General features: G+C 41.7%; 1 protein-coding gene across 5 annotated transcripts in view; it reads left to right on the forward strand.

The window, feature by feature from the left end:
- Positions 1-24594, forward strand: part of THRAP3 (thyroid hormone receptor associated protein 3) — a 45015-nt gene that overhangs the window by 10989 nt on the left and 9432 nt on the right. For 4 of the 5 annotated variants that reach the window (XM_081922860.1, XM_081922864.1, XM_081922862.1 and 1 more), the window contains 5 exons: positions 9749-9820; positions 13297-13458; positions 16425-17312; positions 20802-21548; positions 23777-23949. In XM_081922860.1, the coding sequence (XP_081778986.1) occupies positions 13322-13458; positions 16425-17312; positions 20802-21548; positions 23777-23949 (1945 nt within the window). In that variant the 5' untranslated portion in view covers positions 9749-9820; positions 13297-13321. Of the gene's footprint in view, positions 1-9748; positions 9821-13296; positions 13459-14356; positions 14495-16424; positions 17313-20801; positions 21549-23776; positions 23950-24594 lie in introns of those variants that run through there. The other variant, XM_081922863.1, reaches the window with a different exon arrangement.

Genomic DNA, 24594 nt, shown 5'->3' on the forward strand with positions numbered 1-24594 from the left:
TCCCTCCCCAAACACTTCAGAAGTGTAAAATACAAAGCAACATATCCTTTTATATCTGTGTTATTGATAACTTTACACTACAGCATGCAAGCAATTTGATTTGCGGACAAAAGGAGCCTGGTGTAAAATCTTTCTATGCACAGAGCACCTTTTTGCGGGAAAGTGGAACTTGTGGACTGCACCTGATTAACAGTGGAAAATGAGTGGCTCAAGGATTAAGATGATTTGAGGGTCACAGTATGTGCAAAAACTGGTTTTGTTTCCAACACCTGATATTTCTTATGGCTTCTTTTGAATCATGGAACATAGTTAAAACAGGGAATCCTATTTTTCTAATCAGTATATAATTTTTCAATGTGTATGTTTTAATTTAATCAGTGCCTTTTGTCTGGGAGTATGCAGGGGTACACACACCCCTAAACATTTTGTGAATTGTAACAGGAGAAGAAACTAAAGTTTTTAACATTTTTCGTTTCTTTAGCACAGTGAATCGTCAGTTCCGTTGCTACTCCCGATGGCGGCCTCATTTCCTGCCATGGTGTTTCCTAAGTCTCAGACGGAATGAGAGTACAGTCATACCTCGGGTTATAGACGCTTCAGGTTGCGTTTTTTCGGGTTACAGACGCGCCGAAACCCGGAAGTACCGGAACGGGTTACTTCTGGGTTTCGGTGGTAGCACATGCACAGAAGCGCTGAATCGCAACCCGTGCGTGTGCAGACGCGGCGCTGCGGGTTCTGAATGTGCCTCCTGCACGGATCACGTTCGCAACCCGAGCGTCCACTGTACTCCTAAATTTTGTTTTAGAAAAAAACCACTGCATTTAATTATGCCTTGCTGAGGTCTTCAACTGACTGTCATTTTTGGAGTTGAGATAGTGTTCTCATGGTACGTATAGAGAGGTGACCCTGCACTTGGCTTGCCCATGTACATCATCTACAGCTACAGGCAATGACCAATTTGCATGGGGGTAACGTTCCAGGACCCCTCCCCCCAATACAGTACATACATTGACAGGGCCTATGTAAGCCTGTTCTGCCTCCGCCCCATTCTACCTCTTTTGTGATGATTTCAGGTCACTTCCAGGCCAGCATGATGAACAAATGTGCAGTCACACACATATTGGATGTGCCTAAAACAGTTGCTGCCTGCATTTGGTTTGCCAGCACTTTTTCACTAAGCACCTGCTCTTTGTGTATGCCACGCTATGGTTTTCCTCTTGTGAATTGATTGCAGGCAACGGGGGTTGCCTAGCAGGCAAGGCAGTTCTGGTCCTTTCTAACTGGGGCACACTTTTTCCAATCTGCTTTGTTCTGATTTCATTGTGCTCCCAAGCAGAAGTTAAGCCTCTCTAGTTAGCAAACAAAACAACAAAACTCTGTCTATTGGTAGTTCATGAAGGTATGGTAGTTATCTCTTTGTTTCATAATAAAAATAAGGTTGTTGGATTGTAAGTATTAGGTTTTGTCCATGAAAGGTATATTTCATTCACATTTTCTTCCGAACTCCAGAAAACAAGTGTAACAGTCTGCAGCACAGATTTTTTAAGCATTTAAGACAGTTACAGTTTTGCACCCTTCATTTTAAAACCAGTGCTTCTCAGCAGAAATTCTGTTCTTCAGCTCCCATTCTTGGTTAATCATTAGCATTTAAGAGCCAATTTCAGCCAAGCTAAAGCAACAGCAAATGAAAAAATTCAGCATTTGATAAGCTTCTGCTATCAGCATAATAGCAAACCCCAAGATTAGTTAACTTCAGGAAGTGCATGGACAGAAAGTTTACAATTCCCAACTCATCTCTGCAGTGGACCCACCCCCCAAAATGCCTTGTTGTAGGGTCGGGGTGTGCTCCTGAACAGTGTAGGATGGGTTAGGGGATTTGTCTAAGGATTCAAACCAATGAGTCTTGTGGCAACTTAAAGACTGGTTCATGAAATTGTGGTTGCCTTCTAAGGTGACAAGGCTCTTTATTGTTTTTGCTGCAACAAACTAGCACAGCTTACCCCCCCTGGAAATTTCTGCTGACAGATTTATGTGGCAGTTAAAGCTTTATTTGTCTTGGCATATATGATTGTTGAGCACAGCAATTCCAGACAGAGACTCCAGCTTCTGCGATCAATGTGTGGGCAGCAGGAAGAGGAAGGAGAGCAGTGGCTCATTCGAAGGCATGGGTGGGAAATCTTTCTGGCCCAGCAGGTCATAATCCCTTCCCACCCCCACAGGCCAACTTTGATAGGTAGATTGTCCTGCTAACCTCTCAAAAGTCCCTTGCATAACACTGGTTGTCAGTCACTTGGGAACCAAAGTGCAAGGGGCTTTGCCAGCCCTTTGCTTGGCAACGACTGGAGCACAAAGCTGCTTTCTGCAGACACCAGCTGCATAGTTGAGTTCCACATGGGGATCTCACTCATGCACCCAATCCTGCCATGTCTCTTCCTGCTACACACCTGACCACACAAATGATGTCAGGTGTGGAGCAGGTGGACACTGTTTGCAGTTCAAATTGGGACCTATGCTAAGCCTGAATTGGCCCATGGGCCAGAGGTTCCTTACCCCATGCTAAGGCTTGGTGGACCTTATGCAGGATATGGGTACAGATGGTAACTGTTCACATATTTGTTTTATACTTTCTGTCTACCTTTCTCTTTTTTAACTTAAATGCCTCTCAAAACATTATTTATTTACTTTTAATTACATACGGTATGCACCAATTACACAAGATGGAAATAAAAAATAAAACACAACAGCGAACACTCGGAGAACTTCTCCAAGCACACTAACAAAGTTCTGTCAGAGTGTATATACCAAAACCACCACAATTTTAACAGACACAAAATGATGCATAGCAACATATTGCTTCAATGGTTGACCACTGTTACGGCAAAAATCTGGGTGCGAGGCTGCTCTGCCACCCAGCTCATCGGACTCAGTCCGTGGGTCCCTGCGGAGGAAAATGAGCTCAGCCGGAGACAGGAGCAAACTGCAGAAGATCCAAGTTTATTGGCCAACAGGTTCAAGACGAGATTGAACAGTGAGAAAGGGGTGACATGAGTTTTTGAAACTTCCCTCCATGTCCCAGAATACAGTGCAAAACACGTCATGAATACATTAAAGAGAGGTTTGGTTACACAGATTACATCATGAATATATTAAAGGGAGGTTGGGTTACACAGATTAACATATGGAGGAGGGAGGGGGGAATATGCAGAGCTACACCGGATTAACATAAGGAGGAGGGAGGGGGGAATATGCAGAGCTGGAGATATGCACAGATAAACACTTCCTGGGGATGAGAAAACAATGGTCTCAAATATGCATAGTCTGGCACCTGACATCGCCTGGAGGAAAGGCTGATCAGAGCAAACTGGCACGTTGATTTTCTATGAATTTTATAGATTTTAGTCCCTTTTGACATTGACAATTGGAAATAAATTGATATATTGTAGCGAAGAAGAAGGTGAAGAAGACATGCCCCCCCCCCCTTCCGTAACAGTCCCCCATTCGGAGATAGATTTGCATTAAAGTTCTGTAAGAACTTGCAAATCTTTTCTCCGCACATTAAAGTTCTGTAAGAACTTGCAAATCTTTTCTCCGCACCCTAAATCTCGGGGAAGGTGGGGTGCCGTGTGAGTGGGAATAGGCCCTAATGGAAAAGGAGGTGGGTTGAGCAGGGCAACAAAGGAGGGAGCAACACGGACCAATACAATGTATGTTTATGTTATGTAGATATGCACTAAATAATAACTTTGTATCTACCGTACTAGATGTGTGGGTTTGTGCAAACCTGAAGGGGACTTGCAAATCATGCCTCTTAAGGCCATTTGCAAATATAGTAGTGCAGATAGCTGGGTATAGGATATCGCATAAAGGAACACCTGTTGTATTTTGTTCAGTAGTGGTCTATGCTTTACATTTAGCAGGAAGGTCCACTATTGACTGGAAAAAAAATGCAGTTCGCTTTGCCCCCCACCATTTTGTGTTCTCAGGTGTCAAGGTAGCTCTTCTGTGGTCTCACGTGTCACAGTAGTGGCAATCCCTGGTGAATCCACTTAGGGCTTTCATATTAGCCATGTTGCCTGGCACCCATCACAGCTGGCACAGGTTTGGACACATCCTGAGGGAAATATCTTTACCTTGGCCTTTCTATGGGGTTTTATTTTAGAGGCTCTGGTCAACAGTCATGGGAAGTTGCTCACTTGCACTTAAAAGGACCAAAAGCTAATTGCAGCCTGGATACACATGCCCAATTCACACTGGGTCCAATTTGAATTTATCTTGCCCCATGGTTCTTAACTCTTCAAACCAATCTGTTAAAAGAAAACCATTCTTAAAAGGGGCACTTGTCCAAATAAGTCAATTTAACTCTATAAGGGATCATTCCTGCTAAATCAAGGCATATACACCTTCCTGAAGCTTCTCCTTGGTAAAGTGAGTTTTAACACATTTTAAAATGGGTAGGGAAGGTTGGCAGTGTGCCAGGTGGGACAGCGAAATGTGGTTATCTAAACATTGAACTACACAATAGCCTGATCCATTTGAAAGCATAAAATGTATGAAAATCCTCCATTGGGGTATAAGGAATAAGACAGTATACATTAAACATAAGACAATTACACACACACACACAAAAAAAATTCTTCCCTTTGTGGAAATAACACTGTCAAACACATTTCAACATTCCTACATAATAACACATAATACACAACAAACTAATTAAATATCAGTTGAATATAAGAGTCAAAAGATGTCCTTGCAATTCAACTCCTCCCCTCTTTGTCAGCCCCACTTCCCCTTTGAAAGAAATTTGTTGTTGCAGGTAATAAGTCTCGTGGTAGCGAAGCTTTTCATTGGATCTGTAGTAACACACTTGTAGAAGTGATATCCTGTAAGGACAGGGTGGACTTAAAAGACACAGTTAAATAATAATAAAACACACACACAAACACACACACACAATGACCTATGAGGAACCAAAATAAATAAATGCTAAGACACAGAATTTTAAGAGATCTGAAGTAACAATGAAAATAAAAGAGTGTTTCTTGATGTGACAACATCGGCTAGAGTGTTAATAGCAAAATACTGGAAAATGACTTAATGGCAATGTAACTTTGTGCAAGTACCATGAACTAGCCAAAATGACAGAATTAATAAGAAATGCTCAGGCAAAAGGTAAACAAATACCATTCCACAAACAATGTTTGGTTATGCTTCAATTAATTTCATAGACATCATGAAAAAACGGATTAAACGGATTAAATAAATGGAAACAGATTATTTATAACTTTAAAGTGTCAAAGACACAAAGGGATGGAAGTCACTAATACAGCAGGGATTTCACAGAACAGAAAGAAAGTTAATACAGCAGGGATTTCACAGAACAGAAAGAAAGTTGTTGTGGGAGAAAAAAGGGACAAACACTTTGTTATCGGGGTTCACATATCCTGTTAAAAGGGAAAATTATTTCATGTGAGAAGCCTGTCAGGAAATGCTGTTCCTAAAATGCACACAAACAAAGTCTGTGATTTAAATCCCATTGAGGGGTGGAATTCTTTGATATTTACCTGTGAAAAGAATTTGGCATGTTAAGATTTCAAATTTGGGACACATTAAGGGTGATTTCTCTCAATGGTTCCAAGTTTTACATAAACCTCCTCCCCCCCCCCACAGTTCCCCCTCCTTCCTCTCTCTCTCTCTCATTTCTTTTCCTATCCTTTTTTTTTTTTTTTTGCTGATCTAGTCTCTGTGCATGTGTGGAGTTCATGTCTCAGCAAACCGTTTATACTATTGAAATGTTGCATCTTTTGGCAAAATTAGAATTTGAATAAGGGAAGGGTAAGGAGTAGATTTTAAAAGAGGGTTAGATTTAAAACAAAAGAGAGAAACTCAGCAATTGAAGTATTCACCAACAAAGCTAGCAATTTCAGCCCAAGCAAAGCGACTGCTTCCTTTATGTACAGGAAAGGGCTAATATTCCTCTGGCCATTCGTGGAACAATGCCGCGCCCTTATATATGGGAAAAAATGGCCAGAGTCAGAATTCATAGGATTTTTTTTAATTTTTTTTTTTTTTAACATTCTAAGTTTTTCGGCCTTACCATTTGCAGACAAAAATTTTCCTGCCCCTTTATTTACAGGATTGGTCAAGGCCCATATGTATTGGTCTGATTTTCAAATAGTAGACAAAATGATAAACAAAATGATAAACACTGTAATCACTCAAATGCTTGGTATTACCAGTTGTGCTTCAAAACATCACAGCTTCACCTCTCACCTTTTTAAAACTAAAGAGCAAAGCTAGGCTGAATTTCAACTCCATCACCACACCAGAATTTAAGAATTACCCTGCAATGCTTGCGGACACATGTCCTTCCACACAGCCACAAATTGGGAGAGTTGAAAGGGACCCTGGGGTCATCTAGTCCAACCCTCCAAAATAAAGGGTTCACAGCCAGATTTCACAGCAAGATTGGTACTACACACACATACTTATGTACACAGGCACTACTGGGGAAGAGAGCACAATCAGTGCTCCTATCATGTACTAAGGAAGAGGAAAATAAAAAATTCCCAACTTATACAGAACCCTTTAGCAGATCTTGAGATTAGTTTGAGTTTACTTCCTTAGACGTGCAAGTTCCTTAGAGTGCAAGTTCCTAGACAAATGATCTTTAGAGAAAGATTGAAGTGAACATTTTCTTAGTTAAAACAGCCATAGATTTGATTTAAAGGGAATACAAAAGTGACAATTTTCCTGAATTTGCAGAGGAATACTGTAGACTCACGATCTGAAAAGTTGCGGCAAAGCAAGAGGTGGGGTAAACATTTGCACCCTTCATCCTCATCTTGTCTTATTTAGGACTGATAAGGTCCAGCATAGCTTCCTTAAATTTAAAATTTTGAAGCAAGCTTGCAGTTTAAACTATGCGCGCTTAAGAAAGGCAGTCTGTCAGAGACAGAAGGAACAGACAACACACATAACAGACAACATGTAAACACACATATTCTCATATATGTATTAACACACAACACACATAACAGACAACATGTAAACATATATACTCTCATCCTTTAGTTGGTTATTGCAAGGAGTTGGGCTGCTTCCTTTAGCTTCATTAAGTGAAATTAGTAGGAAGGTCCCACATGGTTTTAAGAGCCTCCTTGCCTCTTCAAACACCACCAGTTAACCAGCCGGCCAACGCAATTCGGGCTTGGCGGGGGCGGTGCTGGCGGGCCAGATTTCAGAACAGAGGTCTTCTAATTTTTGTTTTGATAATAATTTGTGGCCAGGAATCGACTTCCAATACGTGATGACAAATTGTAGAGGAGAGTCAGGGTCCTTCCGGGACTGAGATGGCTTTCTAGAAGCCTTCCTCCCAGAGTGAGCCCGCTCGTGTCTGGAAGCCTGGGTACCCATTTTATGTTTCACGCGTGTCTAAGTGGAAAGGAAGAGAGGGAGAGGTCGGTAAGGATTGGTATATCTACGAGATTGGTAGACCTAATACAGGGAATTATAGTGAGCAGGAATTTATAGTAAAGAGGGTTTCAAGTCGCTTGGCAACTTTAGTAGGGTTTTTTAAAGAGCTCTAGCTATCCGGTATATTTCCTTCCTATTTTCCTTTTCTCAATATCCTGGGGTCCTTCTTCCACTCTGCCTGATCCCGCCCAATCCTCCCTGGGCTATCCCTCCTGGCAACCTCCTACCTATCGTTAGACTTCTCAGGAAAGGGGCCCTACTGGACGCCCGCGCCGTGCGGTGCCAGATCGGGTGATCCCTGGATAGGGTTCTGGGTCGAAAATCCCCCTTGCTTTTGGAAGCGGGCTCACGCACGATACACGTGTTACGTGGCACCGACCAGTGCGGCTGGGATTGGATAGAAAGCCAGACCCCTTCCTGCCCCCTCCGTAAGGGCGCTCGGGAAGTTCGGAAGAAGAATTCCAACCCCTTGCTTTCAACTGGGACGTCCGTTGCGGAGAGTCGGCTGTTTTTCAAGTCGGGTCTCTCCGTCTTACTTTCGGACTCCCAATTGGTGCGGCTGGCTGGAGAGGTTTTAGAGAAAGAGATAGAGCTCAGAACCCCCCTTTCGGGTCGAGCAGCAGTCCACGGTCTCTCTCACCAACTGGACCAAGAGACAGGCGAGAAGGAGCGATAGAGAGGAGGGCAGAGAATTCAGTTGCCAGGAGATTTCCACCCCTTTCCCACCAGTGCACTGGGTTTTTCCTTTTCCTTATACTCACGTGTTTTCCATGATGATCCCGGGATTGATGAGTAAGCCGGCTGGATCCCTCTTTGCTCCCCGGCTGAACTCCTGGGGCTTTCGATTACCGCCCGGAAGATGGCCGGGGGTCCAAAGGATCTTCCCAGGCAAAATGGCCTGGTGCCGGCTGAAGATTTCGGGGCCCCCGGTCAGCAACGCGGGAGAACCGCATGCCCCACGTTGGGCGCCAACTGTTACGGCAAAAATCTGGGTGCGAGGCTGCTCTGCCACCCAGCTCATCGGACTCAGTCCGTGGGTCCCTGCGGAGGAAAATGAGCTCAGCCGGAGACAGGAGCAAACTGCAGAAGATCCAAGTTTATTGGCCAACAGGTTCAAGACGAGATTGAACAGTGAGAAAGGGGTGACATGAGTTTTTGAAACTTCCCTCCATGTCCCAGAATACAGTGCAAAACACGTCATGAATACATTAAAGAGAGGTTTGGTTACACAGATTACATCATGAATATATTAAAGGGAGGTTGGGTTACACAGATTAACATATGGAGGAGGGAGGGGGGAATATGCAGAGCTACACCGGATTAACATAAGGAGGAGGGAGGGGGGAATATGCAGAGCTGGAGATATGCACAGATAAACACTTCCTGGGGATGAGAAAACAATGGTCTCAAATATGCATAGTCTGGCACCTGACATCGCCTGGAGGAAAGGCTGATCAGAGCAAACTGGCACGTTGATTTTCTATGAATTTTATAGATTTTAGTCCCTTTTGACATTGACAATTGGAAATAAATTGATATATTGTAGCGAAGAAGAAGGTGAAGAAGACATGCCCCCCCCCTTCCGTAACACCACAAAGAAATAAATATTTTGATTGACAGGAGTTCATATGAAGGTGGGAGGAAAAAACAAATAATAATAATTTAAATATATTAAAATAATTTAAATAGTACTACCTTATGTCTCATTATTTGTGTAAGCTATAAAGCCACCCCAGACAGCATAAAAATTTTCGTGTTACTTTTTGAAAATCTTTTTAAAGCCATGAGGACATAGCAGGAACATGATAACCTATTTCTAGTGCTTGCTTGTGAGGCTGACAATGCAAGCTGACTTTTCCCCTGCCCTTCATCCAGAAGGGCTCTCAAGCAGCTTGCAGTTTAATAAAAACATTCACAGTCTTTGCCCTCAGGTTTGTTTGTTTGTCAGAAAGCCATATGATGATACTAGGAGACCAACCAGTAGACAACTAACTGGATGTTTTCACAGTCATAGCCTTTGTAAATTTTGCTGGTTGTCTCTCCTTGCAGGGACTGGAGAAGTGTGAGATTACTACTGAGGTGTGTTCAAGTTTTGATAGGCTTATACATGGACACAGTTACTTGAGAAAACAAAGTGGTTTGTGCTAGAGTAACAGATTTGAGGAAGGCTTAATTAGAGTAGCGGTGCCTTTACACCTTTCTTCAAGGTAGAATGGTTATTGTGGATGTTCTCCTGTGAGCAGTTGCAATATTAACAATTACCTTTATTTTGCAGAATTTTTTTATTTCAAGTGGAAGGAGACAGTGCCAGGCAACCATCAAGTTGTGACAAAGCAGTCCAAGTAAGGTAGGTTGCCCACAGGGCTTGAGTGTGTATATTGCATAACCTTTATGCAAATTTATTGAAAATATTTATAGACCACTTTCTGACCAGGCAGGGTAGAACACAGTTTTTAAAAACATGCCCAAAAAAGCCAGTGGATTGTATCCTGCATTAGTCATACTCCAAGTAGACCCATTGAAATTAATGGACCTGATTTAGTCATGCCCATTAATTTCAGTGATCCAACTAATGTTGGATACAACTTCTATCTTAAATACCGTGTAACACTAATTCTTGTTATGGACTCAGTCCATGGCAAATCAGCAAATGGGTTTCATCATAGGGCTGCATCCTTAGAAGTTTTTAAGTAGAGGCTGAATGGCCAGCTGTCAGGGATTCTGTAGTAGTAGATATCTTGCATCAGCAGGGCATACTAGGAGGGCATACATGGGCATACTAGGAGGGCATGCATTTTATGTTTTTCCAATTCTGATTCTTTGACTTACTTGTTTATTTTTTACATTGTGTAAGTTCATTATACGTGCTCAACTATATTTAGGGCCTTGTTTTTTTAAAGTTCCTATTACTGCTGGTAGAGTCACACCCTCTGAAAATTGTTTTAAAGGTCTTATTTCCATAAAAAGTGCGTATTCTTTTTTGGCAAAGAATGAGATGTACATTACATTTAAGAGATTCTTCATGTTTATTTTACTGTTTTGTACAATTCTGAAAACATTTCAAGAAAAAGATAATTTCTAAAAGTAGAGAGCTGTGGGCCAGAATTTGTAGAAATGCAGCAGTTAATTGACAGCCAAATGTTTAGGAGAACTCCATATGTTCAGGAATTTCCATGCTCATGATTTCCTATATAAACTTAATAAATTGGGTATTATGCTGTGTTCTGTTGCTCTTTGTTGTGCCTGCATTCTTGAATTCTCCTTGGGGGGAGGGGGGCGATAGCAATGAGGGCTGTCATTATGTGTGCTTGTACAAGCATACCTCGCTTTATTGCGCTTAGCAGATATTGCTCCTTAGGAGGATGCGGGTGCAACCACAGGCAGCCTGGCCATTTCCAGGGGAAGGAAGCCTCCTGCTGCCACTGTCCCTCTTCTGACCATGAGAGTGGAACTGGCTAGGGCTGGAACCAGGTTTTTCCCCTTCCACCCCTGCAGCCTGGGGGGCCTGGCTTAATAAGACTACAGTTTAGTGTAAACCAGTGGTGGCCAAACTCAGCCCTCCAGGTGTTTTTGGAATTACAACTCCCATCATCCCTAGCTAACAGGACCAGTGGTCAGGGATGATGGGAAATGTAGTCCCAAAACAGCTGGAGGGCCGAGTTTGGCCACCATTGGTGTAAACATAACTTTTATATGCACTTGAAGACCAAAAAAAATGGCGTGACTTGCTTTATTGCAATATTCACTTTATTGCGATTGTCTGGAACAAAACCCGCAATATCTCCAAGGTATACTTGGACTTTAAAATTTTACCACAACACTGCTGTTTTTATTGGGGGGGGGACGACATGTGGCCCTTCAGATTTTGCAGGACTGCAGTCATTTACCAATGATGCCTGGGACTGTTGTGAGTTGAAGTCCAATAACATCTGGAAGGCTGCAAATGTTCCCTTTTCCTGATTTATATGTACAAATCTAAATAGCATCATGCATGAGAGGTATGCATCTGTAAAAGTTGTAGATTTTTCTGGCACATTTCAAGGAAGAACTAAACGTGTGTGTGTGTGAGTGTGTGAGATATGTGAGAGAATGAATGAATAGGCTCCAAAGAGCACATATTTCAGTGGCACGTGTGTGTGTGTGTGTGTGTGTGTGTGTGTGCGCGCGCGCGCATGCCACTAGAATATGTGCTCTTTGGAGCCTCTTCTAATTGTCATATCTTTTTTTATCTCTCCCCACATTTATATCCTGTTGGGTAGATGTCAGCAGAGCCTGAAATCTTTAAAATCTAATCTAGGGCTTCTTGAATGCTCAGAACACAGCTGACTCTGAAATAGGAGCACTTGTGCTGGAGTGGGAGGAGGGTGAAGTGTTAACCCTTGAGACCACACTGTCTGGAACTCAATTGTGTTGTTGCTTCACTCTATTTAATTGCTTGGAATGTGTATAGGAGAGTGTGTGGCAGAAACAACACCTGAATTTGTCCCTAGTTTCTAAGAAGCAAAAGTATTCACAGTTAAGGGGTGACTGATGAATGAAGTCAAAACATACTTTGCTGAACAGAACTTGAGCTTCAGTTTGCTCTTTGTACAGTGAAAGTGATGGGCCAGGCCAGGTGTTAGCTTATAGAGTTAGGACTACTGAACAGTCCTGGCAGAAGTAGAGGGAGGATTTCAGGTCCTCACTCAGGATTACTTGAGGTATGCCACTTTACCCGTTACATTTCAAAAATGGCTTGGGAATGTAAGGGAGCACTCTTTTTATTGCTACCCTGAATTAGAACTGTGCTGGGTTGAGGGTGAAACAAGTCTTGTACCAAGAGCTGTTTTGTGGATTATGTTAAAGTTGCCAATTTTGAAAACAAAAATTCCAAATATGATTATGGAAAACGTTTGCAGAAATAAACAGATTAAGTAGTAAGTTGCTTTTTATAGGGCTTCTGCAAGTGTTTTATGTTTGTAGTACTTTATAAAACCAATTAAAAAGATAAAATAATGCTTTCTTCTATTTTGTATTAGGATATTTTGGGTGGCATTGAATAAAGTTGCTTTTCATTTGTATTGGTATTTGATGTTTTCTCTTTAAAATTGTGTGTCTTTCTCTCACGTGCTGAGTTTTTCCCTGGGTGTAAAACTGGACACACACAAAATCGTCATTTTCTGCTTTGTTACAACTGCATCATGCCTGATGGTTGATTTGCCCCTGCTTATTTCTATAATCGTGGGATTTCCGTTTGAGATAATTTTGCTACATTTCTTCCTGTTAAAATTATTAATTAATTATTCAAAGCTGTTGAGTGCTATAGAGAAACTCCTTTTCCATCACCAACATTTGAACCTTTGAAATATTTGGAAGGGCTCCTGATTTATTTTGGCTGCAACAAGAGTCCCTAGTGGCTGCTTGATTGTAACAAGTGTATAACTTGGTTTACCAGCGGCAGGGCTTTCAAACAGTCGGCACCTCATCCAGGGGAGATAGTATGTAAGTGTTCTTTTGTCTTAAGTGCGTTAGTTGGTGACTGTTAGGACTCCATTCTCACCACATAAAGGAATAGTTACAGGGACCTGGACATGTATAGGCTTTGTGATTAGTAGACTTAAATCAAAAGCAGGATTGGAATTGTTATGGAATAAAAGGGTGTCCAGAGACTTCTCAAGTTTTCTGGTGTTCTTTTTAGAGCTAACTTGCAAAGGCTGTTGGATATATGTTATTTGCTTTGCAAAGAGAATTTTGCTATTCTTGGACATCTTCAAACAGCCAAGGAAAGAATCTGGAAAAACGATTCATTTGTTGTTGTTTTTATTTTTCCCTCTATGTTGACAGAATTAAGTGAAAGGAGTGAGAAAAAATGTCAAAAACAAATAAATCAAAATCGGGGTCCCGTTCCTCTCGTTCAAGATCTGGTTCTCGATCCCGGTCCCGGTCTTTCTCAAAATCTCGGTCCCGATCCCGGTCTGTTTCTCGATCAAGAAAACGCAGGCTTAGGTAAGTGCCATTGGTTGCTTCTAATTGTGTTGTGTTCTTTTCTTTGTACCTGAAGGGAGCCCTGCAGAAATGGGAATTCTCCTGCGGAAAGCTTTTGCTAGATTCCAATTTATTCTACCGTCTTAAGTTACTTCTTTTGTCTGCCAACCAGTTCTATTTTTATAACCTTACCATCCAAATAGCTCTTGCTCGGCCATGAAGTGGGTAGCTTTTTTAACCCAGTGTTCTCTGTGTTTTGGTTATACTAGGCCCTTCTGAGTTGTTGTTTTTGAAGTTGGTTATTGCAAGAACTTTGTCTCTAATGAAAAGTTACTGATCTTAACTCACAGCTCAGGATATATGTCTAAGAACAATGCAGTAGAGAGCTATATTGCAGAGAAAGATGGGTGAAGATTTTTGCTAGTGAAAGTTAGGAAAGGGTACTAATTCTGTGCTTTTCCAGTTGGTTATTTAAACCTCTACTGTTAACAAGAAGAAGAACATTCTGAATAATTTCTGGGATCTGTTTATTGGCACATCCTGCAGAACCAAACCCCACTTGGCTGTTCATTGTGTTGCTTTACTTTTCAGAAGAATTTGAGTCTCTAGTTAGATTTTGTTTATATCAGTCATTTATTTTGTTACCTTTTTAAAATAATGGTAAAAAGCTGGCAGATTTTCTGTAACTGTTGGGACAGAAGCATAAGTGGCTGTTAATAATTAGTGTGTGTGGTTTCAGAGAAAGATACAGAAAGGGAACAGTAAAATGCAACAGGGGGTGGAGAAAAGGACAATGCCAGAAAGAGAAGAGGAGCTGAAGCACAAACGATCTCCTTACAGAGGGTAAAAGCATTAGGAAGGGCTTACCAGTAGGCTGGGAATGTCCGGCTTCATTGAGGGGAGCTCTGCCAATGGAGAATGAGCCCAGCATGCAAAATGTCCCTGGTTACAGACAGCTTTTGGAGAAACTTTGATTATGCATATGACTTGGCTGGAGAAGTAAAATGGAAGAGGCTGGGGAATGCAAATCTAGGAAAACTATAGAAAACTCACTGAGGTAGGTTTCCTGCCTTACGTAGGCTTCATTTCTTAGGGATAATAGGCTTGCTGGTCAGAATCTTGTTGTGGTAGAGGGAAGCAGCTTGGGCAGCTGGTTGCTTTTGCTGTCTCGACTGCAGGGAATGTGGCTTGTATTACATTTGTGTCTTTCTCCAGGGAATTCCCCTTCTCTGCCTCAACTCTAGTCATAATCTATTTAGTTCTTTGTAGGAGTCGTTCCACCCCAGTAGCTCTATTTTCTGTAGTGGCTTTGAACCCATGCAGTTACTCAGCTGCAAGCTTTGGGGAGAAATAACTTGCATGTTCTCCCCCCGCCCCCCAGCTGCACAACCTCAGCTGCATTTCTTGTGCTGTGTCCTTTCAAGTGATTTCTCATGAACAGCCTCCACAGATCTTTGAAGGGAAACACTTCATTTTCCATGCCTCTTAAAATGGCAAAATGGATTTTGGAAGGATCAGGCAACAGGTCCCTCAGCTGTTAATTGATAACAAAATGCAGTAGCTGTCTAGGGACTGGCTCCTACATGGGCTGTGGAACACCTCATAATTAGCTCATTTTCACTGTCTGCACCAGGCTGTGTGCATGTCTATTCCTTCTTAACGTTGCTGAAACTGTTTGCGAATGAGACAGAATCCAAGGTAAGCTGTTCTGGTTTTTTTCTTAATAGTAAAAGAGGCTGGATTCACGGAAGAAACAAGGCGGCAACTTCTCTTTGTGTAGAAATTGTACCAGATGTTGTTTTAGACTGCAGACCTTGCTTTTCCGTTTTTAAACCTGTTTTCATTTGACTTTGTAGCTCCTCACCAGCACAACGTCTTGTTACATAATCCTTGACTAATCTCAGATTAGTCATCCATTTGGGCTATTCTGGTTTGTGGTTCTTCAGGGCTTCAGTTGCAGTTTTGTTCCCTGCTCGGTCATCTCCCCACCCCAATCCTTCAGTTGGGAGATGCAGCGTCTGGCCTTTTTCCTGCAAAGCACCTGTTATTTCAAGTCTCACTCCAGCATTCATGGGCAGCTGCACCCCATTTGTGAGCACCAGTGGGATTTATTAGTAGCTTTGTATCAGTTATTATATGAAGTGAATAGACTGCAAGAGTAGTGACCGAGCCAACATCACCCTCTGAACTTCATGGCTAAGTGGGGACTTAAACCTGGATCTATCTGGTCCAAGTCTGACACACTATAACCCAAAAAAAGGGAACTTAATCCTGAAATTGTATCTTCCACATCATGCCCCTCATAACTAGATACGTCTATTTAATGTGGTGTGTTAAATATAAAAATATACTCAATCACATAATATTGCTTTAAAAATCCACAAACACAAAAGACTTGAACCTAAAAAAGATCTATTTGATTGAGTAGTGTGCCCTGGTGGCAGAGAGTTGCTGGCCATTTAACTCCCTTATTGGAAAACAGAAAAATGTCTGATACTCCATTTCTTGTTTAATTTTTCTGTCGCGTGTGGGGGAAGAGTGCTTTTTGTTGCCTTTTAAAAACAAATCATCATGAAGTGGAATCTTTGCTGGGTTATAGTAAATAAAACTGAAAGGTTACAAATAATGGTTTCCTCTCTACCCTATTGGGTACATTTGCCCCATGCTGCAAATTGAGCTCTGGAAGGTGGGTGCTCCGAGAATGGCCTTTTGAGGGAGAAAATGCTGCTTCCTCTGTGTCTGAAGTGGTTTTGAAGGAAAACACTCATCCTAGCAATAGCAACTTTGTTCCATCTGCATTGCCCTGCATTGCTGAGGGTTGTTTTTAAGGAAGGGGTGCATACTTATCATTATGAGATAGAAGTTGGAGATGAGCTAAGGGGAAATATATGCATCATTATGAAAACAGGTTAATGTCTTTGTATTGCAATCAGAATGCTGTAGTACTGTGTGTCGCAATTTCCAAATACATTTTTCTTTTTCCTCAGTTCTAGGTCCCGTTCGAGATCATACTCTCCATCTCATAACAGGGAGAGGAACCACCAGCGGGTCTACCAAAACCGGGATTTCCGAGGGCATAACAGAGGTTATCGGAGACCCTATTATTTCCGTGGAAGGAACAGAGGGTTCTACCCATGGGGTCAATATAACCGAGGTGGCTATGGAAATTACAGGTCCAACTGGCAAAACTACCGCCAAGCCTATAGCCCTCGTAGGGGACGCTCACGTTCTCGGTCACCCAAGAGGAGATCTCCATCCCCAAGATCTAGAAGCCATTCAAGAAATTCTGACAAGTCCTCATCTGATAGGTCAAGGAGGTCTTCATCATCTCGATCCTCCTCTAATCACAGCAGAGGCGAGTCCTCCAAACGTCGATCATTGAAGGAGAAGAAGTCTTCTTCCAAGGATGCCAGGGGGTCTCAGGGTGCTGGAGACAACCAAGGGGATGACACCAAGGAACAGCCCTTCTCAGGAGGAACAGCACAGGATGCCAAATCCTCAGAGGGATCGAAATCTTGGCAAGAAGTGGGTGCTTATGGCACAGGTTCAGCATCAAGGGCCTCTGCTGTGACAGAGTTGAGTCCAAAAGAGCGAAGCCCAGCACTAAAGAGCCCTCTCCAGTCAGTTGTCGTGAGGCGCCGTTCACCTAGGCCAAGCCCACTTCAGAAGCCCAGTCCTACATCTTCCAACCCTTCACAGCTGGGCTCGACTCTGCAGAGCAGCAGCTCCTTCCAGGCAGGCTCACATCAGTTTGAGCATAATTTAGCAGGCCTGAGCCCAACAAGGAAAAGTCCTGTGTGCAAAAGCCCCACAACAATCAGTTCCATTTATGGGGCATCTCAGAAGGAGGAAATGGGGATAGCCTTCTCCAAAAGGCAAGTTGTCTTCATTCCTAAAATTGATTGATTGATGTTTGTCTGACTTTCAGCTGACTGTTGGATTGGCACAATTAGGCTAGCCATAAGTAATGTAAAAAGTTTAGTCTCAGCTAGTCAGAAGTTGCAAAAATCTGTTGTGAAAATAATAAAAAGCAGACTTAGGTAATAGTGGTAAAAGTATTGTTTTTCTTAAGTATTGTATTAATTGCTGCGGTATGTGAGATACTATTATTAACACTATTTTTCAATCTCTGATTTTTTAATGGAGAATTACTCAAGGTGGCATACAAGATAAAAATAGTCATGTGGGGGTTTTGTACAATTTCCTAGAGCTTCAGAGAAGATTTAAGATGGCTATTTGATTTATAATGTACTAAACAAAACAAAACCATGCCATGCTAATTTATTTGCTACATACATATTTGAAGAGATCTTTTAGTAGCCAGAGGTAGTTGAACTGAAATATTTTATTGTGGGAGGAATTAAATAAATATACTTGGTGCATTTTAATGTTGTATTTGACCTAGTGCATAGCTTTACTTGGCAATTGTTATTAATTGAATTTTTTAAAGATTAATTTTACTATACCTGAAGTGCTGTGTATAAGAATATGCACTTCTAAGAGATAGTTAACTGAAAAGTTAATTACAACTTCGATTTTGAATTTTACTAGTAAGGTGTCCATTACAATTTGACTTCTGTTTATTCATTGGACTAAATTATACAACTTATTAAACCATAGTTTACTGTTACATGTATGAGTTGTTGTATGCCACGCCCTCCCCTCTGAGGTGTGCCAAAGAAGGTGATTGGAAGTATCCAGTTCCAGTTTTAAACTAACAAAAAATCCTGATTATGTCTAAACTCTGGTAGTTCTTGTCAGTCTAACTATGGTTAGATCTTAAGGCACAGTTTGGTCTTGGATTGCTTGAACCAATCTAAGTTCCTAGAGTTCGATATAATGGAGTGTTTTGATTAGTTTAAAATTGTAAGTGGATTCAACATGAAACATGAAATTGGTATACAAGTCTGTAGATTGTACAAATAACCTAAACCAAGGATTGGACAGCCTGTGGCCATCCATGTGATGTTCAACTCCCATCAACCCCAGCTATCATGGTGGGTGGTTAGGATTGATGGAAGTTGTAGTTCCACAGACTCTTCAAGACCTCAAGTTGTGCTGCCATGTGGTTTAGCATTGCTTCCATACTGGCCCATTAAATTACTAGTTCATTTATGAAACAACAAATGTTTAAAAATGGGAAATTTTCTCTGGAAAAAATATGACATTGGGAAACTTTATATAATACTTCACCCCTGTTCAGTGCAGCATGTATATATATATATTTTAATGTTTCAAACACAAAAATAAAGCAGCAAAAGTAATGTCATGTTAAAAACCTTGGCAATCAAATAAATTCAAGGTGCACAGTTGAGTAGCTTGGTAGACATTCCTGAAGAGGATAATTCATAATATAGATGTGTCACCTCCCTGAAAAGTGTTTGCTCCCTGGCAGATCTTGCATTCTGAACAGTAGGAACACAAGAGTTGCAGCCGATACCAGAAAGAATTGACCTTTCCATTTTGCATGTAACTGGTTTCTAGTCTGCAAGTAGGAAGCTGAATTATATCCCCAGAAAGCATGCATATACCTCTAGGAATTTGTCTTACTTTTACTGTACTTAGTGTACAGCACTAGTGGTCACGTGTAAATAACCTATGGCTACTAACCATGGTAGCCAAAACTGCAGGCTCGTTTTGGATGACCAGAGGATAGGTGCTTTGGGGATTGGAACTCATTATCATGATGAAATTTCTGTTAAACAGTAGGAGTTAGACCTTCACTCTGCATGGCAGTTATTGTTTTCTTACAGAAATGAAACTGCTGCTATAAAATTGCAGTAGTACCTATGGAATAGAGCTTGGTAGCTTTTGTAATCACACTTGCCCCTTTATATACCAAATTCATTTTTATCTAAGATGCAGAATCAGATCTAGCTCTGAGATTGTGTTAAGTATTATTACACAGCTGCCTAATATGCTCATTTTAAAAGGATGGTTGCCGCTTATTTCTCTTGGTGTACAGCAGGTGTAAAACCCTTGGATTTTCCCCAAGGGAGTCACAAGCTGGTTTATGGTAAATAATCCAGCACAGTTACATACAAAAGCATTTTTAAAAAGCATTAATCAATAAATACCTTTTCAGTAAAAAAGAAAGTAAGTTGTTTTTAAGTTCTCCCAGTGTGTTCGAGAGGTAGTTTGTAGAACTGAGATTTGTGCATAGGTTTTGCTGTTATGTAGAACAGGTGTTTCCTAAACCCTTTTTAGAAGGAGTGGGGGAGAAAATTGTCTCAGATTTCTTGGCACTGGCTTCAGATTTTCAGGAGTCAGCATTAGATGTGTAGGTGTCAAGTCTTGTAAAATATAGTACTTAAAAAACCCAAAAAGCAGATTACCAGGCACCACAAGTGTAAAAATTTAGGAGCAGAAGCCCCACTTTTGGAAATATATGAGAAGACTGTTAAAGAATAGGTACAATGTTTGTCATCCCCTGGAATCTGCTGGTGGGCTCAACTTCCAGCAGATACAGAAAACAGCTGTCATGGAGCCAATTTTTGCATCTAGTAAAACTTATCCAGCACGAAGATAGTTGATAGTAAATGTGCTTTGGGCAGGAACATTGCTTGCATCTTTGCAAATACATCCCCCCCCCCCCGGGAGTCACAAACACCAGTTAGTACAAGGAGCATTGTTTTTAGTTGTTTAGTTGATCTCAGCAGCTATACATCCATCTGTTTAAGAAGCGATTGTATTGTTCTCAGATGCTCCACAATGATTTTTCCATTCTCAATTTTGTTACATCATCAACCAATGTATAGTTTTGAAATTCACCTCCAGTTGTAATTAGAAAATAGAAACTTGCCCATATAGTTTAGATATATGCCAATCATCATCCTGTCAGTTTTAGTTGGGGATTGACCATCTTTATAATATTGCTGAGTATTCGTGTTCCTCCCAGCCAATTAAGCATTTCCCCCCCGTTAACCTTTTTGCTTTTATTTGTGTTTTGAATTGTCTATAGCTTCCATAGGAGACTTTCCTCCAAAAATTTGAAGTAGCTTTTGAGGCTTTTATTTCCACTGTGTATTACTTAAAAAGCACAGCAATCCAAGGTGAAAATGTTGATGGGTTAATTCTCCACAAACAGGTTTGTAAGTGAATGCACAGGTTGGGTAAGATCTTTTACGTATTTCCTGCCTTCTAGCTATGGCAAGTAGGTTCTTAAATACGATTTTATTGGTTTTACTAAGCTTTGTGTGTCAAGGTTCTGTGACCTGTAGTGAATAGGTGTACTAATTTTAAAGCATTAAGAGTTAGAAAAAAGCTAAATAAAGCTTTGTCTCAGTAACACAGGCATCATCTGCTTTATCAGAACTTTACAAGTTCCTGAATTGACTGTCTCTCTCACTTTCTTTTTTAAATAGGTATTTGGAAGAGCAAAAAGCTGAGAATGGGAAAGACAAAGAGCAGAAACTGTCGAACATGGAAAAAGAAAAAATGAAAGAGAAGGGAATTTTCTCTGACCTGGGATTAGCAGATGGTAAAACAAAAACAGATCCGTATGCCTCCAAAGCTGATACAGAAAAGCTGTATCGTGGAAGTCAGTCCCCAAAGCGCTATAAGCTCCGAGATGATTTTGAAAAGAAAATAGCCGAGTTCCACAAGGAGAGCCACTATGGCAAAGAGGAGGCAGATGAGCCCGAGAAGAAGGTTAAAGGCAAAGGGCGAAAGGAATCCAATTTTGATGAGGATGATGAGCCGAAGTTTCTGTCCAAGACGTTGTCTGCTTCCAATAAAAACCAGGAGGAAGATCGATCAGGCAAATGGGAAGGCCTAGTATTTTTGCCTGGAGCCAAAGAGAAGCAGAGGAAAGCGGAGGAGGCGGAGGAGGAGTCCTATGCTGAGCAGACCAAGAAGGAAGAGAGGCAGGTTGCCAAGAGAGCAGAAGCCGGGCACAGAGGCTTTGTTCCAGAGAAGAATTTCCGAGTTACCACTTACAAAGCCAGCCAGGAGAAGAATGCTACATCTCCTCCTCCACGAAAGACTTCAGAGGGCAGAGAGAAGCTGGGCACACGGGGAGAGGGCCTGGCCACTGGCAAGTCTTCCTTTTCCATCACTCGTGAGACCCAAGTCAACCTCCGAATGGATTCTTTTGATGAGGATCTTGCACGGTGAGAGGCTCAGTGTGTCTGCCCCACAGTTGGAATAAAGGGTTAGGGGAAACCTAAATAGGAATATTGCTCTGTACTGTGTACAGCAGTTCTCCAAAGAGAGTAAGCAAGCAGCCTAGTCTGCCCACTGGTTTTTATTATTTGGAACATATGGGTGGATAACAGAGCCCAGAGATTCTCTTTTTTAATGTCAATGTGCCAGAGTTTCTCACTTGCCGTGGCTGCAAATGAGTGAGCATCATGCTGGTGTATGCTTCCCATTAGGCCCAAGCCAAAGAGCATGGTTTGCTCCTCCCTAGCAGGCCAGTCGATAAGCCAACAACAAACGATGTCTTAAGGTTGGCTAGCAATCATGACTCCTTAGGTAACAACAAACCACAATCCTGGGTTCAGATGTAACAGGAAGCCAAAGCTTCATGGTTTGTTTCTCCTTCTCAAGCTAACAGAGAAGCAAAGCGGGAGGCATTGGCAGCATGTACCAGCACACTCCTTATTCACAATAAACCACAATATGCCAGAAACACCCGTTTATCATTATGCAAATGCAGCTATTGCCTAATCCCATTTTTTTTTTTTTTGGCAGTGGAGTGACTGGGAGAACCAGAGCATATGTCTCTGTAAAGGACCAAAAAGAAGAGCAGATCACAAAAAGCTTGCAAAAATGGGGTGCTAGTCAAGGGGTGATATTCAGCTGCATTTTACTCAGAATAGACCAGAACAGTAAGTTACGTCCATGCATTTCAGTGGGTCTGCTTTGAGTCAAACTTAGTTGAATACCACCCTAGCTTTCAGGTAGAACAAGCCATATAACTACTACTACTACTACTACTACTACTACTACTACTACTACTAATTTTATTATTTTTACCCAGCCACTCTGCACCTCCCTTCTGTTCTGAGCAGATGGGAGGGTGGATGTCCAGTCCTGACATCCATTGAAATGTGGCCATATTTAAAGACATGTGCTCAGTGCAGGAGAGGTTGAGCCTGTGAAACACAAACTTGAGCAAGAACAGCTAACAGTCTCTTGTGTATTGTGGTTTTTTCAAAGGATATTTGCTGAGAGCTTTCACGGGTACCATAGGAGGTACGGATTAGCACACTGGCATGTGTGGACACCATGTTACCAACCCTTGCCCTAATTAATAATAAAGTCCAAGGGTCACCTGGAGCAGGCGAGTCAATCTACAGCAGAAAACAGCCCACCACCTTCCCAAGCCCTAAATACACTTTTGAAGCATGAGCAAAAGACATCCGAAAGGACACTTTGTTGGGCACAACTTCATGGTGCACATCATCACTCCTGCTGATAGCCATGGTAGTTCCAATGCCTGTAGAGAAATAATGCAGGGATGGACAGAGGAACATATGTGAACATGCAAATAAAACCTAGGAATAGAGAGTTGTATCCAACTTAGTTATACTCCGAGCCCTAGGTTATGTCTAGTGTTTTCAGTGCATCTGCTCTTGAGTAAAACATTGCTCCTAAATTGATCATGAAGTGCCTTCAGTGACAAGTCTTTTAATTGATCATGTTGCTCCCAGGCCAACTGTCTGTTCACCAGCCTCCCACAAATGATTTCAACACAATCTTGTCCCCCATAATCCAGAGAGTTGGTGCGCTGCAAAAAAGGAAAAGATGCTTGACAATCATTGAAGTGAAACATAGCTAATACTGTTGGCTGTTGCTATTGATTTACTTGACTTTTATACAAAGGCAAGTGTCTTGTGGCATTGTAGAGACTAACAATTTTTTTGCTGATAGGAGCTTCTGTGGACTGAACTCTGTCCATCCAGACCAAGGTGTACATAATCTGCTTCACCTCAAGAGTTCCTTGGGCCACCGCCCTCTTTCTTAGTTGCTTAGCTGTCACGATATAGTGGAACCTCAGTTGTTGAATGTAATCTGTTCTGGAAGACCATTTGACATCTGAAACGTTCGACAACTGAGGCACAATGGGCAGCCGGCAAAATCCATTGAAAAAATGGAGAAATGAGCCCCAGAAGCCGTTCAACTTCCGAGGCGTGTTTGAAAATGGAAGCATTCACTTCCAGGTTTCGGCATTTGAAAGCTGACATGTTTGACTTCCGAAGCGTTTGACAACCAAGGTTCCACTGTACCTTCTTGTTTTGTTCACTATGCCAGACAAACAAAACCACCTCTCTGGAAGTAGTTGCTTTTGGAGGTCATAACAATTAATGAGAATATCTTTGTGTTTCCCCACCAGCCCAAGCGGGATTTTGGCACAGGAGCGCAAACTCTGTCGTGATCTGGTGCACAGCAACAAAAAGGAGCAGGAGTTTCGCTCCATTTTCCATCACATCCAGTCCGCCCAGTCTCAGCGGAGTCCCTCGGAGCTCTTTGCTCAGCATATTGTGACCATTGTTCACCATGTGAAAGGTGAGTTGCATTTGAGACTGGTGTTAGTTTATTTATTGCTTTAAAACATTTCCATCCCACCCTTTATCGTACAGAATGATCCCAGAGTGGGTTACAACTGCCAATAAAATACTGAACAAACAGTGAAATGCAGATCACGGAACAAATTCTAAAAATATAAAACTTTTGCCAAAGTGTTGCTTAAGGAAAATATAGTTACTCCTGGAGCTGTCCTCTTGCTGTAGATCCAAAGAAGGAAAGAGAAGACACTATGCAATCCTGCTTGTTTCGCTGGAGCTCTCTTCCCTCCCCCTGCCCCCCTGATGAAGCTTCTTCACTCTTGATTAGTGCTTCATCTTGCAGTTGGAAGGTTTTCCAGTTGGGAAGAGTGAGAAATCTATTTTAAAAATTATTGTCTCCATTTCACCTCTTTGTTTTATTTTCATTTTGGTCTTTCTGAGCTGTTCTGGTTTATGTGGGCTAAGTGGCTAATTGGCAGCCCCTTCATTTTCTCTTTCCCCTGTTTACACTACTGATAGGTGCATGGTAAAAGTTTTATCTACAGCTTTACTCATAAGGGAAAGAAAAGTTTTAAAGCAAGAGTTCACAACTGAATGCCCAAATTCTTTCTTTGGGTTTTTACGTACAATGCTTCAGCTGTGCTTG

The sequence above is a fragment of the Podarcis melisellensis genome (genome assembly GCF_964234715.1).
Source record: "Podarcis melisellensis genome assembly, chromosome: 8".
Lineage (NCBI taxonomy): Eukaryota > Metazoa > Chordata > Lepidosauria > Squamata > Lacertidae > Podarcis > Podarcis melisellensis.